At 39.4% G+C, this 21545-nt stretch overlaps 1 protein-coding gene across 1 annotated transcript in view; it reads left to right on the plus strand.

The window, feature by feature from the left end:
- Window positions 1-21545, plus strand: part of gpc5a (glypican 5a) — a 147995-nt gene that overhangs the window by 60820 nt on the left and 65630 nt on the right. The window contains exon 7 of the mRNA XM_030415584.1: window positions 12199-12319. Within this exon, the coding sequence (XP_030271444.1) occupies window positions 12199-12319 (121 nt within the window). The remainder of the gene's footprint in view (window positions 1-12198; window positions 12320-21545) is intronic.

Genomic DNA, 21545 nt, shown 5'->3' on the forward strand with positions numbered 1-21545 from the left:
ATCGCAGTGTTTGTGGCTGCAGAAGCAGCAGATGTGGCTACGTGTTCCTGCCAGCTGTGGTAAAATAATCAGGGATGTGAGGACAAAAGGCTCAACGCACAGAACATCGTGGAGGTTTAAACTGGGCCTCCGTGGTGTCTGTGTGGGGATTTAGTGATTTAGTTGCATCAGATACTGTGCTGAGCGGTGTTTATTTAACACATCTCAATACAAGTTTAGTTTATTTCAACGACCTGCCTTCGGTCATGCTGCCCACTGAGAACCTTTTTGCCCTTCAAGGCAATTTCTCTCATACCTTTCACAATGCGTACCACCTCAGAAAATATCAAGTTTCTCCATTCCGACAGGCGTTAAAAAGCAGCAGCATCGGCGTGCTCTACTGTTGGTTACTTGTACCTGCTTACCTTCGTCACCTTCATAAACACATAATCTTTACACTTTAAAAAAAAACAACATTTGTCTTACTCAAAGCAGGCATCCTTCCTCGACTCTCAGATTTTTTTGTGACTGTGATTGAATATATGTATGAAATGTATTTACTTGTAATTTAGTTTTTTCTAAATAGTGATGCTGAGGTTTTAATTCAGTAAAGACTTATATGCTCAGCTACAAACATTTCTATTATTAACACATTTATTTAATACTGTTAAAAATAATAACAATAAACCTTGTTATGGTTTTCAGTCCAGATTAAATGGTTGCAGATCTATCAGTTATTATCTTGATATATTTTGAATTGCTGAAACTGTGTGCTTCCTGTTGCTCACAACTTTAAAAGTGCAGGACTGATTATTGACAGAGCGCGAGAGTTGCAGCACTGCTGAGCATAGCGCTGACGAAAATACATGTTAATATACACAACACAACACAAGAGTGGTGCAGCCTTATTCCCATTTATTTGTGCTCCACTGCTGAGCCGGATGATATGTTGTTATGAAACGGTGCTGTTATAAGAGGAAGTCCAATCATTGCTTTCAAGTGTTTACTTTCAACCTGACATCAGCGCTGCCTGGACGAGTTGATAGTCTGGAAATACGGGTGCTGCTCAAGGCTTGTTGATTTGAGTATACATGTTTACAGAACTCCTCATAGATTCCTAATCATCCTCTCAATGCTTTTTTCTCTGCATCGCTGTGAAGCAGGTGTCGAAATGTGGACACAACTCGGTCAATAGATGAAGATGGCCGAGATGACTAAGCCTCTTAAGTTTTGTGCCAGAGATGAAAACCGTTTTTCATCAGAAGAGATGATTTTTGATAATCTGAACTGGATTGAGACCAAGAAATCTGCAGGATGTTTATTTGTGCTTTGCAGTCAAATGAAACTTTCAGATGGCTGGAAACGATTTCAGCATTTGTGCATTGTAAAGAAAATACAGTGCGACGTTATTTTCAACGCGAGCATGTTGATCACTGATATCATAAAAGCCCTGATGAGTCTTTTATTGCCTGCTCTGCTCTTACAACATCTGTTTAATCCTGAACGTTACTGCCCTTATGGGGCATTAGGATCTTTAAAAATTCCCACTCTCGGTGACCATCTGCTTTTATGAGGCCATTGTACCTTCTGGATAGCTAACTTTTCCATTCGTCCTTATTACCCTCCATAAAACTCAAATATTTAAGAGGTGTTATAAAAGTTCCATTGCCATTTGAGGACTTCTGATATCTATTTGGCATTAACATTTTGCATGATGCAATAGCTCATATGCACACAGAGCCACTTAGCTTTGCAGGGGAATTATCGAAACAATATAACAGTTTTTACGACCCTGATAATGGATTCCTGTGAATGGGACGTGTCACTTTGGTCATCAGTGTTAAGAGAGGTGTGGCGCCATATGCCGGCACTTGTAATGTAACATGTAAAAGTGTTGCAAACGTTGGAGGAATGCTGTTATTATGCAATTATTGACTTTATCGCCACATGTTAATGCATCGCTTGTGGCAATATGTTGTTGATGAGAGAACTGGTTGAAAAAAATAAATAAATACATGTATTGACATGACCCCTGCAGTTTGAGTGTACTGTCTGTGTCACGCTGAGTGCCTCTTGTGCAGGGATCTTGGGGCTACGTGCCATTTAAAGAGCGTGTCTTGTAATCTCCCCAAGCAACGCGCCTTGTAAAAAACATGAATGAATAACCGAGCACAAAGTTAACAAAGCTTCCCTCTTTAAGCTGTTGTGTCGTTATTAAAGAAACTGAATACATCTGAAGTCAGATGCATTAGAGGTGAAGTGATACATGTGGACACACTGATATTAAAACAGTTCAACTCTGTCTCCTACAAATCATTTTCTTTGCTGAACACATTGTAGGGGAAGCATAGTGCCTGTCTGTGTTACACTGACAGCATTCTTCCAGAAATCCAAGTTTCAAGATCATTATACTTTACTTGATTCCATTTTGCTTTTCAAAACCACCAACCTTAAAAAAACAACAACAACAACAACAAAAAACATTAGAAGACACAGTTTGACATTCTTGTACTGTAGAGAGGAGGAAAAGGCCCTCACAGAACGATACTTCAACACTGGAGGCTGTCATGCATCTCATGTTGACAGGCTTATGCTACTTAAAGACGAAAAAAAATAAAGCTTGGGAAACTTTGATGTTCTTGTTTCCTGCTCAATGCAGTTGCTGTTTCCTGACTGCAATAAGCTTTATATCCCCAACCATTCAGTGCTTCACCATAGCTAAACATAACTATAAAAAAAAAAAAAAATCATAATGGTACATTGTGCAGTAAATGTACACACGATATGTTCAATTAGAACACTTGACACTCTGCAAATCTGTTAAATCAAAACATTTCCTTGGCACTATGTTTCCTGACATGTGCTAATGAGTATTTTCCCGGCTGGACTCTTCCAGCATAATTATGGAAATCTGTCAGTTATATTAACCAAAACTTTTCTAGTGTTGGTTTAATTGTTTGGTCTGTGTACAATCACATTTCTCATAGCAGATTGAGAAAATAGGTTTTCTGGGCCTTAAGACTTACAATATGTAGGCTAACTTATGCCCCCTCACATCAGATTCTGCTCTGATCTGGAGTCGTTTACTGACGGGAGGAAAGCTCAGAGATTACGTTTTAACTTTTTGTGAATTTAATTATCTTCACTCCTATTTATCAACCTGACTGCAGCAGCGATCCATGACGGTGAGCTCATTTTTCAGGTGTCTGTGCTCTGTTATGTCGACTGGAGCTGGGGGGAAAATATTTTTTATTTAATGAACGTAATAGTACAGGGAGGAGGTTGTAAAAGAAGAGAGAGAACCAGAGTCTGAGTGCTGAATTGATGTGTTCCGGTGCTTGCTGTGATGAAGTGGTGGCTAATGCACAGTCAAGAAATCTGGCTGTTCTACGTTCTACTTGTGGTTAATACACCATTAAATCTGTCATCAATGCATATGATGACCTCATGTGTCTCAGGTACAATTCTTCACAGACAAGGTCATGTTTTAAAGTTTTATTCATGTAAAGTTTTGTCTTTTTGCCAATTTCCTTATCCCAGAAATAGTGACCCTTTTGTAAACTGGATTTCTCTGGATTTGAACACTGTTGAAAACATTTGGGATAATGTAAGTACACAACTTAACAAATTATATAACAAAGGTCTGGTTGTTTTTTGACATTTAAATTCAGAATTTTTATTCTACTTACTACATTAAAGTCTAAATAAAAAGTCAGACACTATTTCACTACAACTCTTAATGTTATGGAAGGAATAACAACTAACTTATGTGGTCTAAATTGAAATATAAAAGTAAAGTGTGTGTATATAAAGGAAGTTGAATATAAACATATTCGATATAAAATGGATTGTTATTTTCACACATTTTTGTTTCCCTATCAAGTCAACGTAAGTAGACATCCATGGCCGACAGCACTTTTATCCTAAGCTTCCGTTATGTGGTCTGCATTGTTTATGACGTTGCCAGTCTTCCCTCATTTCCTCAGAATGCTGTTTGCTTCACAAACATTAGACAGCACTTACACATTCATCCTTTTGTGTTTCTCTCTCTGTGTTTATTAATCTGTCACTGCATTAGAGCGAGTCCCGACATCTCAGTACAGCAGCGTAAATACGGCTTCCTGACACAAAATGCCCATTACGCACTGACCAACTACCAGACCGTATTAATTAGCGCTGCCACCTTGCTCAAACAGCTCTGTCTGGATAATTCCATAGTGTCTTCCTGGCACAAGTCAATACAACTTCAAGGCTCAGGGCTTCCTAGTAATTGGAACAAACATAGCAGTCATGATGTTTGGAGCTAAATCTTTTCCAGAGGCTCTTTTGACTGCTGTTGTATTATCCTCTTTGTCACAGCTCTCAGTGAAGGTGCACAGTACTTGATACACATACTGGCAAACCTTGTAATCCTGATTGTAATAATCCTTTATGAAAATACCTTATTACAACCTGCCCGCCAAAGTTTTGTCAGTCAACTACTTTATCTGATTCGGGATATGCACACAAATAAAAGTGACATTCTGACAGAATGACTCGGCTTGTTCTCACCACTGATATGTCAAATAGAGTGGCTGCAGTTTAAGATGTGACACTGTAGGCGCCCCGAGCATCACTTGTTGAAGTGCCCGTCTAGTGCAGCGGTATAAGGAGGGAGAACGTCCAAGTTGGGGGTTGGCTGCTGTGGTTGGAAAGGAGGGGAAGCAACAACGTGAGTGTGAGTTACACCAAAATGTTAAAAAGAACGAATGACGTTGGGGCTGATTTGATACAGGGCTTTAGCACCGTCTCTGCTCTTGACTTAGCACAGAATGTGACCTATAATATTTGATTACAGTGGTGCAGAGTTAATATCCTTATTATCATAATAACTCTGGGTTGTTGTACTGAACAGATGTTTGTCTGACGCGTGGCCCTCCTGTTGATTTTACACATTAAACTGCATATGTTTCTTTTGTCTTGCCTCAAGTGTTTTCTGTCCTTTTGAGCTCTTAAGTGAACAGGCTGCCTTGAAGTGGCGGCCTCTCCCAGATCCTCTCTGCGCTCGGAAATGAGCCAGAAGGACTTTTCGTTTCCTCAGTGACAACTTGAAGGCAGGTATTGCCTTCTAGCCTACTAACCGCAGGCTTGCTTTGTTTCTCACTCAGCCAACCATGAACAGCGTGCATGGTCTACCTCCTTCATCTCCCGAGCCGCTGAACTCCTCTCTCCATAACATTTTGATGAAGGTGCTCTCAGGAAAAACACATTCTGCAGTCAGACAGCAAACTGTTTTTGTTGTTGTGTTGTGTCTTTTTTTTTTCACCACAGGAAATAAATCTCATATCACGTTGCTCTGACATTGATTCAAATTTTTGAATGAACATAATTGGCTCGTGCCTCGTTTGTGCTTTTGTCCTCCTTTAGCAGTTTTGAAATGGCCAGCTTCACACGTTTGACAGAAAAAATGGTAAGAACTGACAGTTACCGTTCAAAGGAACACCGTCTTATTTATCACCTCAGTAATTATACAATGTAGACTCACAATTGAAAGACAGATGGTTTGACTGGCCATAATTAAGGCACGTGCTCAGCTGAAGCTCGTGATTGATTCCTAAAAGGCAGCAGAAGCATACTAATAGATCTAATTCAGGATCAGCAGCCTGTGAACTGCTAGATAAACGATGTGGTGAATCGTCAGCGGCCATCATTACCCTGCCTCCAGAAATCACAACAGGCAGACTGAAAAAGTGTTTCCTTTATATTCAACAAATCCTGGACAAAAAGGAAGAAAGCATATGTCTGTATTTAAAACTATGCTGAATTCTGCCAGGCAGTGAATTTCAACCACCGTTTATACAAAACTCAAATAGACTGCACATCAACGATAGTTACCTTTTATTGTAATGGACTTAATTAGTACAGCTATACTTACTCTGTGCAAACTGTGTGACTATGTAGGAAGGGTCTCTTGTAGTGATGAACTGAGACAATTATCACCTGAATCTGCAGCTCCCCTCGACAACTTTACTGTTCTGGTTCAGTCTCACTGCTCTCATAGAGCCGTCTACGTAGGCAGCACTAAACAGCAGGAAGACACAAAGATTAACTAAGTTGAACTTTCAGGGCTTCGTGCTGTGATGAATTTCCACATGGACAGCATAAACAAGGGAGCCATTCAATCACTGGGCACGAAATGGAGGAAAAGCAAATATTCTGTGCGTGAATTACAACTCAAGCTTACATCGGTTTAACATGTAGGCAGGTCAGGTGTTTTTTTTATCTACCTTGTACAGTAGGTAGGAAATATGAGTAGCCTGTACGATAAAGTTAGCTTAAAGGTGTTATTGTTAACATTCAGCCACCAGATGTGGTGTTCCATCTCCCCCCTACCATTGCTTTCATGTCAAAAAACACTGCTGTTGTTTTTGTTTTCACGTTAAAGTTGCTAACTAATGCTAGCGAACATGAATGTTGCTAACACTACCCAGCTTACGTTAACTTTTGGTAAACTCTTTCCTTTGGCGCTACATTCTGCCTGTGAGTAGGAATAAGGACGTTGTGCAGTTAAAGGAATGCATGTCAAACTGGTAGGGCTATTTACTTCATTTGATAGTGGTCTCTCTGGACCTGTTATCTAATTGTGTTTTACAGTCAGATTTATTCCGTTCCTCGTCGCAACACTAGTCAAAATGATACAGACAAGATGATGCACCTGAGAAGAACAATATGAGAAAAGCATCAAATTCCTCACAGAAGCTGCATCTGTGGGTGATGCGTGACCACAGTGTTACAACACACTGGACTGGGGATGTCGGGAGAGGGGTCATGCCAATCAGAATGAATTACTTTGACATATCAATCCTCCTTACTCCTGAAGAAGTAGGGAAAAGAAGGCGTCAGAATTCTTTGTTCCAGACGTGAAGGGTTCGCACTCACAGACAAATTCGGCTGAATGAGATAGGGATAAGAGCAAAGAAAAAAAATGATTGAAATTTGCAATCTAGGGCTGAACAGCAGTGTGAGCAGAGATGAGATGCAAACCAAGCGTCCCTTTGGGGAGAAGGATATGGATTACAAGATCCTGCTGCTGGTCCACAGACACAGGCAATCACTCAGCCGTTTGATATCCTGTTGGAGGATGTGCTTGATGCTACTGTATGCTTTATAGTCATCCTGAAGAATATGTGATGACTGTGATCAACGTTTCTTTCCCCCGTGACACCTTTTAAGCAGAAGACCCTTATTTTTCTGGTGTTGCAACCCCTGGAGAACCTTTCTGTAGCTCTGCCAGCCCTGCAGCAGGAAATTGTATGTGTTTCATGTTATGGATCCCAGTAGCATAATGAAACACAGTGCTTTACTGAATGCGAGAGGAGCTGCCTGTATGTGTGTGTGTGTGTGTACATGGACAGTGGTGCTTTTTCGTATGATCTCATGCATTTTCTGCACTGAAGTGGCGTGTCTGTGGTTTTCACAGAAGAAAACAAGAACATGCAGTTTTTTCGTACAGCTGTGTGGACGTACACATTTTCATTGGGTGGAACTGGGCACAGATGGCTCTGATGTAATCTCTTCAATCTGTTATTAATCAAAAAGGGGGGAAAAAAGACTGCAGTAAAGGTCATGAAGAGGTGGATTTTGCGCTATTTATTACACAGGAGGGCATCTCATGATAACTACAAACAATCTGTGAGATTATCAAAGGCAACAAATCCGACTGGGCACAGTAATCTTACTATTACTATTGATTTTTCTACATTTATTTTTTTTGAACAAGTATACATTTATGAATTTATAGTACAGAAGAAGACCCGACATGGACTATCTTCATTCCATTTCTTACACGCACAGTCTCCATCTCGGCAGGTGTGCCCAGGGATTAAACTGAGCGGGAAGCTAACGGATCACAGCCCCAGTAAACACGGTTCAGGTGCAGTTTAGTCCCAAGAACATCAGCCTTGAGTCGCAGGGGCCTACTGCGTCAGTGCCTTCACCTTCACACTTACATCCCAGTTGTTTAGTATGTTTAGGTGCACACAGGAAGGTGAATTATTCAGAGAAATCTTGTAATGGAAGGAAACCTGAAACTCATTGACATACAGCAGTAACCAGGGACCTGCACTATGAATGCGATTTCAGCATACCAAGGATATGTTTCTGCTATCTGGCTTCACTAACCCCAACAATCAGGATCATATTAATCTGTCACACAAAGCTGCTTACAAGTAAACCCAGGTTTCCCACATAAAAGGGGGAGGTGTTTGCAGCAGTGGAATACTTCATTAAGAAAAGCAAACTATTAGACAAATAGAGGAAGAAGTTAAATACATAATCCAGGCTAAAAACACACAGTTCAGGCAGGATGGCCGACTAAAACAATCACAGACTGTGTGAATGCATGAATTGATAGGCTTGTAATATCGCTGACCGCCATTACAGTTCGAGTAGAGGTGACTAAATGCCTAGATACATTCTTAGACATATGTGTATGATGGTCTTATTCTACTCCTTCCAGCTGCAATCCAAAGGGACTTGGGAACAAGATGATGAATAAGATGAATTAATATAATTCAAAGCGGCATTTTCAAATCTTATGACAAGTACAGGGCTCTGGTATTTCAATCTGTTTCAATTGTAAGATGAGATCGGCATAGAAATGAATGGGAATGGGAAAAATAGAAATAAAAAAGGGAAACAATTACAACGAAGAAGACATGAGGGGGCAGTCCTGCAGTGGAGTAAACCTCAGATCCATGAGATCGTTAATGAATGATGGTTCCATTTTCTTGAGAATCATGGGGTCAGAAGGCAGCACTTTTACGTGTGTTGATCTGTTATCTGGTTAGGTGCAACATAAGGTACCATGAGGATCTATCCCCATAAGAAGTGAACCAGAAACCCAGAGTTAACCCTGAATTTACCTCGCTAACCACAGATCCTGCTGAGTAGTACATCTAAATACACAGCCTGTGGGATGTCTCCGATTGCTTTAATATTTTTCATGCATATGTGTATTATAGGTGTACTTATTTAGTCATGGTAATTGTATTTATTGTATTTACTGGGCACATTGCTCATGAATCAAAATAATTAGTCAGCGATTACATAATCTCTTGCTAAAATGTTAAAATGGCATTTAACATTCAATTCAACATTCAGTGCTCATAAGTCTGACTAGTTACTAATGAGAATTTTTTTGCAACTTGTGGCCACAGTCAAAACAAGGCAGGTCATGTGTTGCTTGGAAAAAAATGTTTCCCCCACACAACCCTTAAAAAATAAATGGCTGTGAAGAAAAACACTTAAAGTAAAAATCCCAAGCCTCAAAGAGCTGATATGTAGCTGATTGTTCCTGTCAAAGAATTGTGAAATTGTGTGCGCCCTTGAATCAAGTCCTTTCAGTAAATAGTGTCAAGTGTGTGTAAAAGTAAAAGAGACTCTTCCCCGTCTGTTTATTTTTTAGGCAAAAGGAAAAATAATCATGTTAAAAAACAATATACCCCTTGCCTTCTGCTGATTGGTCATATTTATTTGTCTGAAAGCTTGTTTATGTATCTAGGATCTATTTGGAAAGATGAACTGGTGGCCTTTTCATGTTTGATTTCTCAGTGTGTCACCTTTGCGCACAGAATAAATGGTTTTCCTTTGACTTATTGAATGTAAAGTAAATGAATGACACTGTGGAGCAAATGTTGTACACAGGTTGTTTCATTTTATATAAATCTGTCAAACGTGTGCTTTAATAAAAAAATCCGACATATCTTCTTGAAATTACCAAAGCACTGTTATTGTAGGCAGATTTGAAATGTCCACTTTAATATTTCATTTGACACGGCTGCCAGAAGAAAGACAGCACACATGACAGAGACAACGAGGGCAGAGGCTGCACAAAGAGAAGAAAGAGCCGGATAAGAATAGTGCCGATAACAGACTTACTGCTGATAAAAAGTAGAAGAGGACACTTAATGGCAGCTGTGTTTTTGCCGAAACTTATCTCATTTACGAGCTCCAATTTGCAGGAAATTAACAACTTGACGACCCAGACAACCAGACTCAAACTGAATCGTGCCACCTACCTTTTCTTTTAAATAAATAAGGCACCCTTGCTTCCTGCACTTTATTTATTCATATTCTCGCTTTTTCTTTCTGACCTTGTGTTGCTTGAGGAGCGCGCCCACATTGTGTCAACTGCTACAAAATCACCTACTGGAAGTTTTAGCCCCTGATTTTGTATTTTTGGTTTACTAATCCAGAAAGGTTTAGTAAGTAACATCGGGCCGACCCCTAACCGCAAAACACACATACGAACACGCACACACACACACACACACACACACACACACACCATTGACAGCAGCAAGTCTATCAGCAATGAGTGACTTTACCTTGATCTACTAGTTTGATTAAATGATATGCTGGAGATTAAGATGTGAGAGGAGTGTGCTTTGTCACCGGCCGTCATGGTCAGAGTCATTACAACTGACAGACTGCGCTGAAACTGATGAGTCCTTGAGGGGGACCTGAAGCCTATTACCAGCCTATAACAACAATGAACAGCTTTACAACAAGGATTAATGCCGGAAATGTTAAGGCACAAATCATAAATGAATAGCTGAGCACAGCGTGATGTATTCACGGTGTGGTATTCAGCTCTCGCACTGTAGCGGATTGAGATGAGTTCATGCACATATGTGCAGGTGAATCATGTCTTTTCAGCGATTGCATTTCAGCCTCAGGGTTTGCCTGCAAATGAATGGTGTCATCACCTTTGTGTGACTTTAGAATTTTGAGTATTTTTTGTAGTACTTTGTTTTATAAAGTGTGAGGATGTTGAGAAGTTTGCTTTTCTGACACGACACCACTGGGTTTCTTATTTTTAGAAGAAGTACTCCTTTACTTTACCTACACAGACACCTGTAGTTCTCACTGGCCAGCATGGAGATGTTTTAGCAGCATGTTAAAAAAGCTTTCTTAGCTTTTTTTAGGCTAATGAATACATAACTAAACAAACTATTTTTAATGCCACATTCATATAAACACAGGCAAAACAACGGGCACAAATGCACCTCAGGCTACTCTATGTGACAGTTTCTCCTCACTGGTTTGCTTTGTGCTAATGTTAGCTGCTAAAGGAGGCTGTTGCTTTGGTTTAGGGGCTGTGTGCTTTGTGCTACTCAGGTTAGTGGCTAAACGACAGTCATTGCTGCTTCTAGAATTACATAGCAACACCAGCTATACGTAAATGTACCAGCACTGCTATGTAAAAATCCACAGTTGCAGACCAAAAATATTGCATTAAAACTAGTACCTAAGAAATGCGAATTATCAAGAAAGTAATAATACTGTGTGTGTGTGTGTGTGTGTGTGTGTATATATATATATATATATATATATATATATATATATATATATATATATATATATATATATATATATATATATATATATATATATATATATATATATATATATATATATATACACATATATATATACACATATATATATACACATATATATATACACATATATATATATATACACATATATATACACATATATATATATATATATATATATATATACACATATATATACACACATATATACACACAGTTTGGTAGTACAGTCCATTGGCCCCATCAAAAGATCATCATATGATTTACTGGAGAAGAAAAGGATATTGGTCATACAACTGTCGTCTCTGGCGTTACAGACTTTTTTTAAATTCAAAATGATGTTGTGTTTTGTTTCCTATCTTATAAATTCTCTGGATACACTGATTTCAGCAACAGAAATCCATGTTTTAGATTTTTCCCCAGTCTTTGTTTTTTTTTTTTGTGAAATACGTTAACCTTTTTTGGCTCTGAGGATTTGTATTAATCCATCTGGGGAGAGAAGAAGCCTCAATTAGACATGTTTCTTTTGAATGAATCACAAGGCAAAAAGTTTTAGTTTCAGGTTTAATCTTTAACAATGCTGATTCCTAAGCTTATCGTATGTATTTAATGTATCTTAATGTGAAAAGTAACCAGTAATATTTGTCAGACAAATGTAGTGGACAAAAAAGTACAATATTTGAACTTTGAAATCTAGTGAAGTAGAAGTATAAAGTATCAAAGTAAAATACTCAAATGAATTACCTAAAGTTACTTTCAGCCATTGGTATTCACGCTTTAACTTGACTGATGGATATATGATGTTAATACTTACTGACCTCTCCGTCTTTCTTCACAGCTACACCCTCCGTGTTGTGGGCAATGGGATCAAGGCTCAGAGCACCAACCCTGAAGTGAAAGTGAAGGGAGCAGACCCTGTAATAAATCAGATCATCGACAAACTGAAACACATCAATCAGGTGAGCCCCTCTCATTGTCTCCACATGTTTACTGTGCTGTTTTAGCTCTCACTCCACTTTAAGTCTACAATTCCATCCCTCATTCTGTCAGACATATGGCAACTGTCTCCTCAGGCCGTCTGCTAATTCTCTGTGTATCTCTCATTAGCTTTTAGTTTGTTCCTCAAGGAGCACAGAAACAGCTACCTTGAATACAGATGCCTGCTGACAAAGCTGAAGCCTTTTTATGCGTTTCCTTTGAATAATCCTAAACATAATAATTCATTTATATCTTCTTTCATTTTACCAGTAAGTACAGGATAATAGAAAACTAGTCTCAAATGCAAAATCATCTCCAGGCTATGAAAAAAAAAAAATCAATGATTACATGTTTAGAAACCCATTTGATCTGGTTTGTGTTTCTTCATATTTACAAAATTCTTTTTCTCCCCTTTGTCAAAATCAATGTAGCTTTTCTATCAGCTCGCATGCTTTTATGCACGTTTATGCTGCTGTGGCTCCTTTCAGTGCCGTTTATCTCTCAGGATGATGAGATTAGGGCAGTTTACGGGAGCACTTTCTCTTCTTGAGCTTCAATAACAGCTGCTGTGGCAGCCTCTGGCTTGTTGCGCTGCAGTAGCAGCCTCGCATGTCTGCTGTTTTGGTTTCCCAAGTGGCGGGCTGAAGGCCAGGTCATCTCTCTTGACCTCTCGCCGGCACCCCCTCCCCATCTAATTCACACCATCTGTGTGATGTCAGAACACATAAATCTATACCATAACCATTTGAGAGCTCCTGATCTGCCCAGTTGACATTCACTGTGTACACGTCTTTCACTCTTTGTGCGTCTTCTTTGCATTTTTAATCACAGGAGGATGTTTTTTGAGCTTGAGTACTCAGAAATTGTGTGTCTGCCGAGCTTGATTTACTCTGACTGCTATGACGGATCATGATTTTCAGCTCAACCCAGATTATGCAATCATTTATAATCTGCTAAAAGCAAATACATCAGACAGGTAAACTTTATTAGTTTTCATCCAGTATCTTTTGTCAATATCCTCTGCTGACTGTTTATTTAAGAAAAGCATCATCGGCATTTTTAACTTCCCACCTGTTCATCTTGTACTCACATTGTCAGTCTTCTGTAGTTTTTATTTAATAACTGATCAATATTCAGTGATTCGCTCATTTATCCCTGGTAGTAAGTGTTGCTCCATCAGTTAAGTACTTCGAGATTCAACTTATTATTGTCCGCTGCAAGAAATACAGACGAACACTAGGGCTGTAATGATACACCAAACTCATGATTCGGTTTGTATCATGATTTTTGACCCATGGTTTGATACATACCTCGATTTTATTAATTTTTTTCAAATTAAACATTTTATTTATGTAACATTTCAATAACTTCTGTACATGATACTCGTCTGATAGTATCAGAGGCGCAGTATTGGCAAACTGAACCAGTGTGAATGGATGAGCTGGCTGCGCGTATGGAGGGCGTGTCTATCGAATGGTCCTTCACTCAAATTAATAAAGAGAAATGTCCCACAAAGCACACACACACACTGGTCAGGATCCCAGTCACGACACATTAAGACAACATCCATATTATTATAAACTATCTGCGGGTTTAGATTGACAGGGGAGACACCGGGGAAACACCTTGAAAACACACACATCATCATCATCATGATGTGTACTGTCAGGTCTCTTTAGGAGCCCCAGCGCCGGCTTTTTGTGTGAATTACACAGCAGTTCGTCTTTACTCCAGAGGTGCTTTGCTCTGTGTGAATGACCAACGGTGGAGAACTGGTGAACCACTGCTGTGGTGTTAATGCGGCGTCTCTGTATGAAAGAGGCTACTTATAGCTCATAGGGCTGGATCTGGACTGGAAGTTGTGTCGCAATTCTGCCTTCTCACCCCGCGAGACAGGTTTGTGGATCTGAGTGTCGCGATTTCAGTTTCGATACGTGTATCGTTACAGCCCTAATGAACACCCATATCTAATAACACACATTTTAACAAATGAGTTCCTTAAGCCAGCAATAATTGAGTTTTTGGCAACATGGGGGCAGCAGAAACACCACGAGTCACCAGAATAAATGTTGGCAAGTATGTTTCTGTAAGACCACAGATAAGTTACTGCTTTGTGGTGTTTATAGGTTGCAAGTTACCTTTGTTTTGGGTTAATTTTTCTTATTTCTCTCTTGTGCTTATGTTCTGGTTAGGTTGAGACACAAAAAACACTTAAAATAACTGTTTTGGTCACCACAAACACGGCTGGCAATTGTCCTGAGTTCTCCTTAAACTATCCAGTGTTGTCAAGCTCATAAATGTTGACATGCTGTGGTCCCTCATCAAAAATAATAATAAGTTTGACACCTGTCCACAAAGGATTTTTTTTCTGGCGGAAAAGCGCTGGCTATGCACTTGGGACCACACAAGCCTACAATGCTTAGGGTGATTAAAGCACAACACTAACCAGCAACATTCAGGGTTCAGACAATCTGCTCTTCCTCCATTTTCTGGATAACCAGGACAAGTCCGACAGATCTAATATATGATTGGTTGCCTAAATAAAGAGTGCCGGTGATGGCACCAGTGCCTATCTGGAAAGTTGGGAGATTGGCTGCATGCTACCGCAGACGTTCTCTTCTCATCAGAATCAGTTGAAAAAAGATGCGGTGATCAGAGGAAACGTTGTGTACATAGGCTCTTACAAATGCTGAAAAGCAGACTTGAACAGTGGTCAACCGTTTGGCAGCCTCGTTACCTCTACCTCTACCACCATCACCTACATCTCCAACTCCCGATGGGAAGATCAGGTGACAAGCAGGTCAAATGAACCTCACACGCCATGATTTGCACAAATGTTAATATGGCACATAGCCTATTACAGGTACTAACTTGTATATATCCAATATATCCTGCATATTTCTGCATAAATATTAACCTCCAGCATATATCCTGGTAACTGGGCTGTAACATGTAAACTGTCATATAATCACCTTTTACATTTCTGGTTAACGATCAGTTGTTTATTTGAACATCCAGTTATCACCAAGCAACTTAATCATCGATTGGAATCATGTTTCTCTCCATTTGATGAATGTAAGTCCAATATTCCAGTAATTACGGCGAGCAGGAAGTTTATGGTGGGTTTCTAGAACTTGTTTACTGAAAACCGCTGCCTGGCCCCTCCAAAAGTCAGCTTAGCAGCAGAGGTCAAGTTCCAGCCAGAAAACAAAAACCAATGAGCTGAAAGATGTGAAAACACTCCATGGAGCACAGAGGAACTGTAGAGCTGAGTGATATTTCACTGTGGGCTAATAGCAAGGACCAAGGACTTTCACAGTTCAGATGGACATTCAATCCATTGTTAATGTAAAAATACAGATTAACAAACACTGCTGGTCTCCAGCAAACAGGATTCGATCTTCAGTTTGACGGATTTTGATGCATGGTCTAATATAAGATGTCTGTCACTGTTGAGGGGTTTATAGACATTTGTTATGATTGTAAACACAGCAGGTAATGAAACCACAGTAACGATCATTTGGCTTTGCCTAATGAAACATGTTGCTGTTGCTTACGTTCTTACTTTCTTTATTTCCCTTTTCCTTGTCAAAGTTTCATCTATATCTCAAGTCTTTTTATCCTCACCTTGTTGTGAAAAGAGTACATTGTATGAACTCATGGGTGTTGTCACAAACGGTGATGAGAGGTGACACTTTGGCACAACATGCGATGTATAGCTCATTATCAGTTCACCTACACATCTGAGAAACAAATCTCTGGTGTGTGAAGAAACCAGTTGTGTCTGATATGCAGTGAGGAAACAGGAATAACAAAACACTCTGCGTGACATTTGACTCGCAGATTTGCAGCATGTACAGGTACTGATGTATTGGAAAAGAAAGTTGTGTTTTTTGCTTCAGCATTCTGTTCAGCACCTGAACAGTTGTCCTTGTCTTGTTTTGACTTTTTTAAGTCTTTGGAACAATTCAAGCAAAGCAATGCACAATGTCTGTCAAAAGGTCCACATTTTCTTAATTTCTCCCAGGTTGGGTTGTCCTTGGAAGTACAAGAGAAGTAGTCTGCATGAGAAAGACAGGAGTGTTTAGTATGAATGCAGTAAAATTCAACCCAGAATCATCGACCATACAGACTCATTGGCTGTACCCTTGACAATCAGCAGACTGTGAAATCACTGAAATGTAAAAAAAAAAAAAAAACATTTATAAAATGTACTCACCAAAGGCAGGGTAACTTAAAAAGGAAATGCAACTATCAAACAAACAGGTAGAAAACACATTTTCATGCTGCGATGATATCACTGCAGCAAATATCGTGGCAATTTTAAGCAGCAAAACTAAAAGCTGTAGTGTTAACCTTGACAGGACAGAGGAAACTCTCCACAGGAAACAGAAATAAAAACTTTTAGGTTTTAAGACTTTAAGATCTCAGGATTTTTCATAATTTTTCTTATTTTTTTCTTCCTTTTCTTTCTCTTGAGTCTCAAAATCACAAATGAACATGCTTCCTATTTCCCCCACGTAATGTATATCAGCCACAGTACATCACCCAGAAACAATTACAAACAACAGAGATGTTGCTAATTAGTCCCAGAGTATATAAACAGTATACGGATGAAATTGTTGCAGTAGCCTATTCACATTCTTTTTTGTTTATTAAACACAATAAAACTGTTTTTGTGTATGTTTTTGAATATGCAATTTTAGCTGTTAAACCAAGTCTTTAATTCATTGTGTGAGGCACATGTGTGAAAATGTGTAATTATCGAACGATAATAAATGAACGAGAAGAAAATCTTAAATAATTACCCACACCTCTTGAAACACTGAGAATTTATAATGTTTTCAACTTGATATATTTCCTCCAGTCACTTACATGTGTGAATTGCTGTTTTTCATTTATTATTTGAATGAAGGATTTTACTTTTTACTTTTTCAAGACGAAACCAGATCACAGCTGAACTCTTTTCCATTTCCTTTGCTTGTTGAGTCTGAATGCAGCAAGTTTCAGGTCTGGTCCGGAAGTACTTGTTTTGAAAAGGTGAGCCCTGAAAAGTTTTATTTTGTAGTTAATATCTACTTGTGTTGGAACTCAACATTTGCCCTTCTGCGTAAGTGTTGTTTGCCAAAACCTCATTGTCTGTGCCAGCAGCGCCTCCAGCCCACACAGACAAAATAAAAATAAAAATATTTGCCCCATTCAGTAGGCTAAATGCTGGACCTTGTCTATTTTATATGTAGTCATGATGGTAACCCTCCAGATCTTGTGCTCAGTGTCTTCAGTATTTGGTATTTTATCTTTTTTTTTTTTTACAAGGTTTGGTTTGTCTTTTATGGGAGTACAAAATGCAAATAATTAAAAATTAATTGCGGCAACACTGCAAGTACACTCAAGGCAAATTACACTCCATCCCTGCGTCAAACTGATCCTCAAGAGTAAGTGCCTTGTTGTGCTACTTGTGCTCCTCAAATCAGTTACATAATGCCCTTAATTTTCAAAATTACTTATCACAGTGTATCTTTTCTTCCAGTTGCTTCTCTGGATTAGAAATAAACAATATGAATAAGCATTACAGAATCACTGAGCTTCATAAAATAACATTTTAGAAAGTAGTTTCTGTTTGTGTACATTCCTCACCAGAGAACTTCTTTTTTCAGCAGCAAAGGCCAAAGTGTGATGTTTTTAAAATGCTGCAAAAAGTCTTGCCAACATTTCACACCAGGCGCATGTCGGGGGCATGCAAGCACTGCTGAGGTGTTCCAGATCAACCCCTCCGTCACTGTGCAGTGTTAGCTGTTATTGTCCTCTTAACCAGCTGTTGCCTACAAAAGCTCTCAATGCTTATCTTGCATCTAGAAAGGCCATTTCAGATCATTTTTCAGATTGGTGTTTATGTGGAGATTACTTCACTCAGCCTGTCAGTGGTAGAAAAAAACAAAAAACAAAGCCAAGTTAAGACAGACATTACTCCTGTGGGAAGAAAATGCAGCATGGTTGCCAAGTCAAAGGGCTCTGCCACTACAAAGCAGGGTCATCCAGCAAAAAGTTGAACACAGGCTCATGTCCTTTGAGGTACACAGGGCCACCTAACAAGGTGTGTTGCATTGGCTAATCAAATACAGTCCACATTCATGGTAGGTTATTTTGTAACTTGTAATGGTGTGTTTCCACAGAAAGCAAAGCACATTTTTGACATGTCTAAATAACATTAAAAGGACGATGCAAAGATTTGAATAGATGCATATTCATGTCTATTAAAGCCGGCTGTAGAACCAGAATCTGTAGTGAGTGCTGGATTCACTGAGAGGCTCAACTGAATTTAGACACACAGACACACAGACACACACACACACACACACACACACAGCCTGGATGTGTGCTGTGGCATGCTAGTATCACACACACTGAAAAAACAGGTGATAAAATCCAGTCTTTGAGTATTGCAGGCTGCTGTGCAGTTCTTTGTTCTTTATGAACCTGGTACTCAAAATGGACTTCATGGATCATAAATCATTGTTTCACCTTAGATTGTTGAATATATTTAAAGAATGCACAGGGGTATCGGAAGTCAGTTACAGGCAATCTGTGTTTAAATGATGACCTGTTATATAGCCTGTAATGTACAGACAATTTTTTTGGCTCAATGCAGGCTGCCTTACATGAAGCAACTCTGCTGTCGTGGCCATAACACTCATAGAACTGGGCTCAGGCTTTCTGAAGCAAGAAATGTTTTAAAGAGACACAATTAATCATTTTCTCATCTGAAATGCTTCCTATAGAGTCTGTTGTATACAGTACATTTTATTGAGTCAGAAAAGGAAATAACCTGTGATTTTCATACATCAACAACATTGGTCGGTGAAATGCTCACAAGCGACGTTGTGTCAATGAATTGCAGATACTCAGATTCTACATCTGGTACTATTCGTTTAACAGCTTGTGTGTTCACAGTCCTTGAGTCTAGTTTGCATTACCATCTCATTGGGACTTGATTTGCAAATGGTTCTGATTTGCAAATAGTTCTGATTGGCATCTCATTAGCCGTTGAAGTGCGGCACAAGTGTCATCCTGTGTGTATGACCTGAATTGTCAACATCCATTTTTTTTCCCCCAGCCCGCACATTCGATTCCTCTGCTGTTGTCAAGATGTAAATCACACATGTTGTGAGGCTCACAGGCAGGTTGAACAGAATAAATACACAACAGGGAGAGTCCCAGGAAGTGGTGATCATGTAATTCGCTGACAAAGATAGAAATTAGGGCTTGAGGAGGATATCGGGGACACGTTCAGATTGAATATACAGCCAGTGATAAATGATGATTCTGTTCAAACGTGTGAGGACTGGAACAGGTTTTTAACCAGCAGAATGAGGACATTTGGTAAAAGTGAGGACATTTTGACCAGCTTTTGCAACTTCAAAAGGCCGTTTGATGGTTATGACTTGGTTGTAAAGGAGAAATTTCTTGACTTTCCTTTGGTGTGTTTTATAGGTTCTTGTGCATGTAAGTTTAAAAGCCTAAAGCCCATGCCAAGGGGAGCTCCACTTTCCTACTGAAAACACTGCTCCTGAAGTACCTTGACTTACTACTACATTACTACGTCACCATACAATTGCATGATTTATGGCTATATTCTCAGTAGAAGTGAATGTAACTCGAAGCTGAAAACACAACAGAGTCAACCAGAGGCTCGGTGAGCGGTGTTGGCTCAGGTGTTTGTGAGCTGACCAATCAGAGGAGACTGGGTAATCAGGAAGGGGGGGCCTTAAAGAGGCAGAAACTAAAACGGATGTATTAGAAAAACTGTGACATTTTTTTTTTGCATTAAAGCTTGTAAACCTTTTCTAGTAGTATCCCCAAAATAAGATCATTAACCTGAAAATGAGTCTAATATATCTCCTTTAAAGGTTTGGTAAGAATAAGATTTAGGGTTGGGGTTAGGAATTCAGTTGCTATATATGGTTAGTGTTAGGGTTTACAAGTATGTGAGGACACCTAAATGTGTGTGTGTGTGTGTGTGTGTGTGTGTGTGTGTGTGTGTGTGTGGGGGGGGGGGGGGGGGGGGGTTAATACCAGCTCAGTTTAACACATCAATTACATATACCAGTGCACACACTCATTTCATTGTACACATGAGTGACTGTGTGCACATCTGGGTGTGCACGACACATATATTACTTCTATAAATCACGATAGAATGGGTGCACCTCATTAGTATGATGAAACTTACCTTAGCGTACATGTGCATGTGTGCAAGAATGGCAAGCTGCCTGTTTGAATAGCTGGAGAGAAAGAGAGATGGTCACAGAAATATAGATGGAGGTGAAAGGTGAAATTCTGACGCCACTGATGTGGCATTTTTATGATGATAAGAATGATGTGTCCGTGCAAATGTTGATTTTCATGTTTTTCATCTACATATCAGAGATATTCTTTACGATTTCCATTTATTCGCCCCTGACCTTGACAAGCTTAAGTGCTGAAAGCTCTCCCAGTTTCCCTAGAACCAAATGGAAATGTATCATTACTATTCCACAGCCGAGACTGCAGGAAAACACAAAACAGCAAAACAGCTATTGACAAATTCATCATGCAATCTGAGCGTACAAACTCTGGATTTCATCATCTTGCTCATCAGCAGCTCTTTCTTATGAATTATTTGTCGGCTCCTCTCCTCCTTGCCTGTCCTCTCCTCTTGATGTGGTAAAACCCATCAAGAATCTATAAGTAGGCCCTGTCCCGGTGTCTCTCAATCAAAATCAGGAGCAAGCAGCTCCTCACCCAGTCTGCCAGCTGAATTATTTACCAGTCATTGATGTGGTGGTTGACCAGCAGTTTTGCTTGTGAATTATTCATACCCTCTCTCCTCTTAGTCCAAAGGATTAACACTGAGCATATATTCACATTTTATTTGTTATGCTCCTAAATGTGCATACCACACCATAGAATTTAAGTGTTATAGAAGTCTGGTTAAGGATCTTGTTAGGACCATCATCCTGTTCTCTGGAAGTATTTAGCACACCACATTGAGTAAGTATGATTTATAAATTTACTTTGATTAATTTATGTTGCCATTCACCAAGGAATCTTTCAAACCGGATACGTCAGGACTGTGCAAGCAAGTCTAAATAATTCATCAGAGACAAACACCAAAACTTGCTGCATAGTAATCTGTTTTTAACCCCCGCTCATTATACCCATGAGGTA

Source organism: Sparus aurata, chromosome 4 (assembly GCF_900880675.1).
Source record: "Sparus aurata chromosome 4, fSpaAur1.1, whole genome shotgun sequence".
Classification (NCBI taxonomy): Eukaryota; Metazoa; Chordata; class Actinopteri; order Spariformes; family Sparidae; genus Sparus; species Sparus aurata.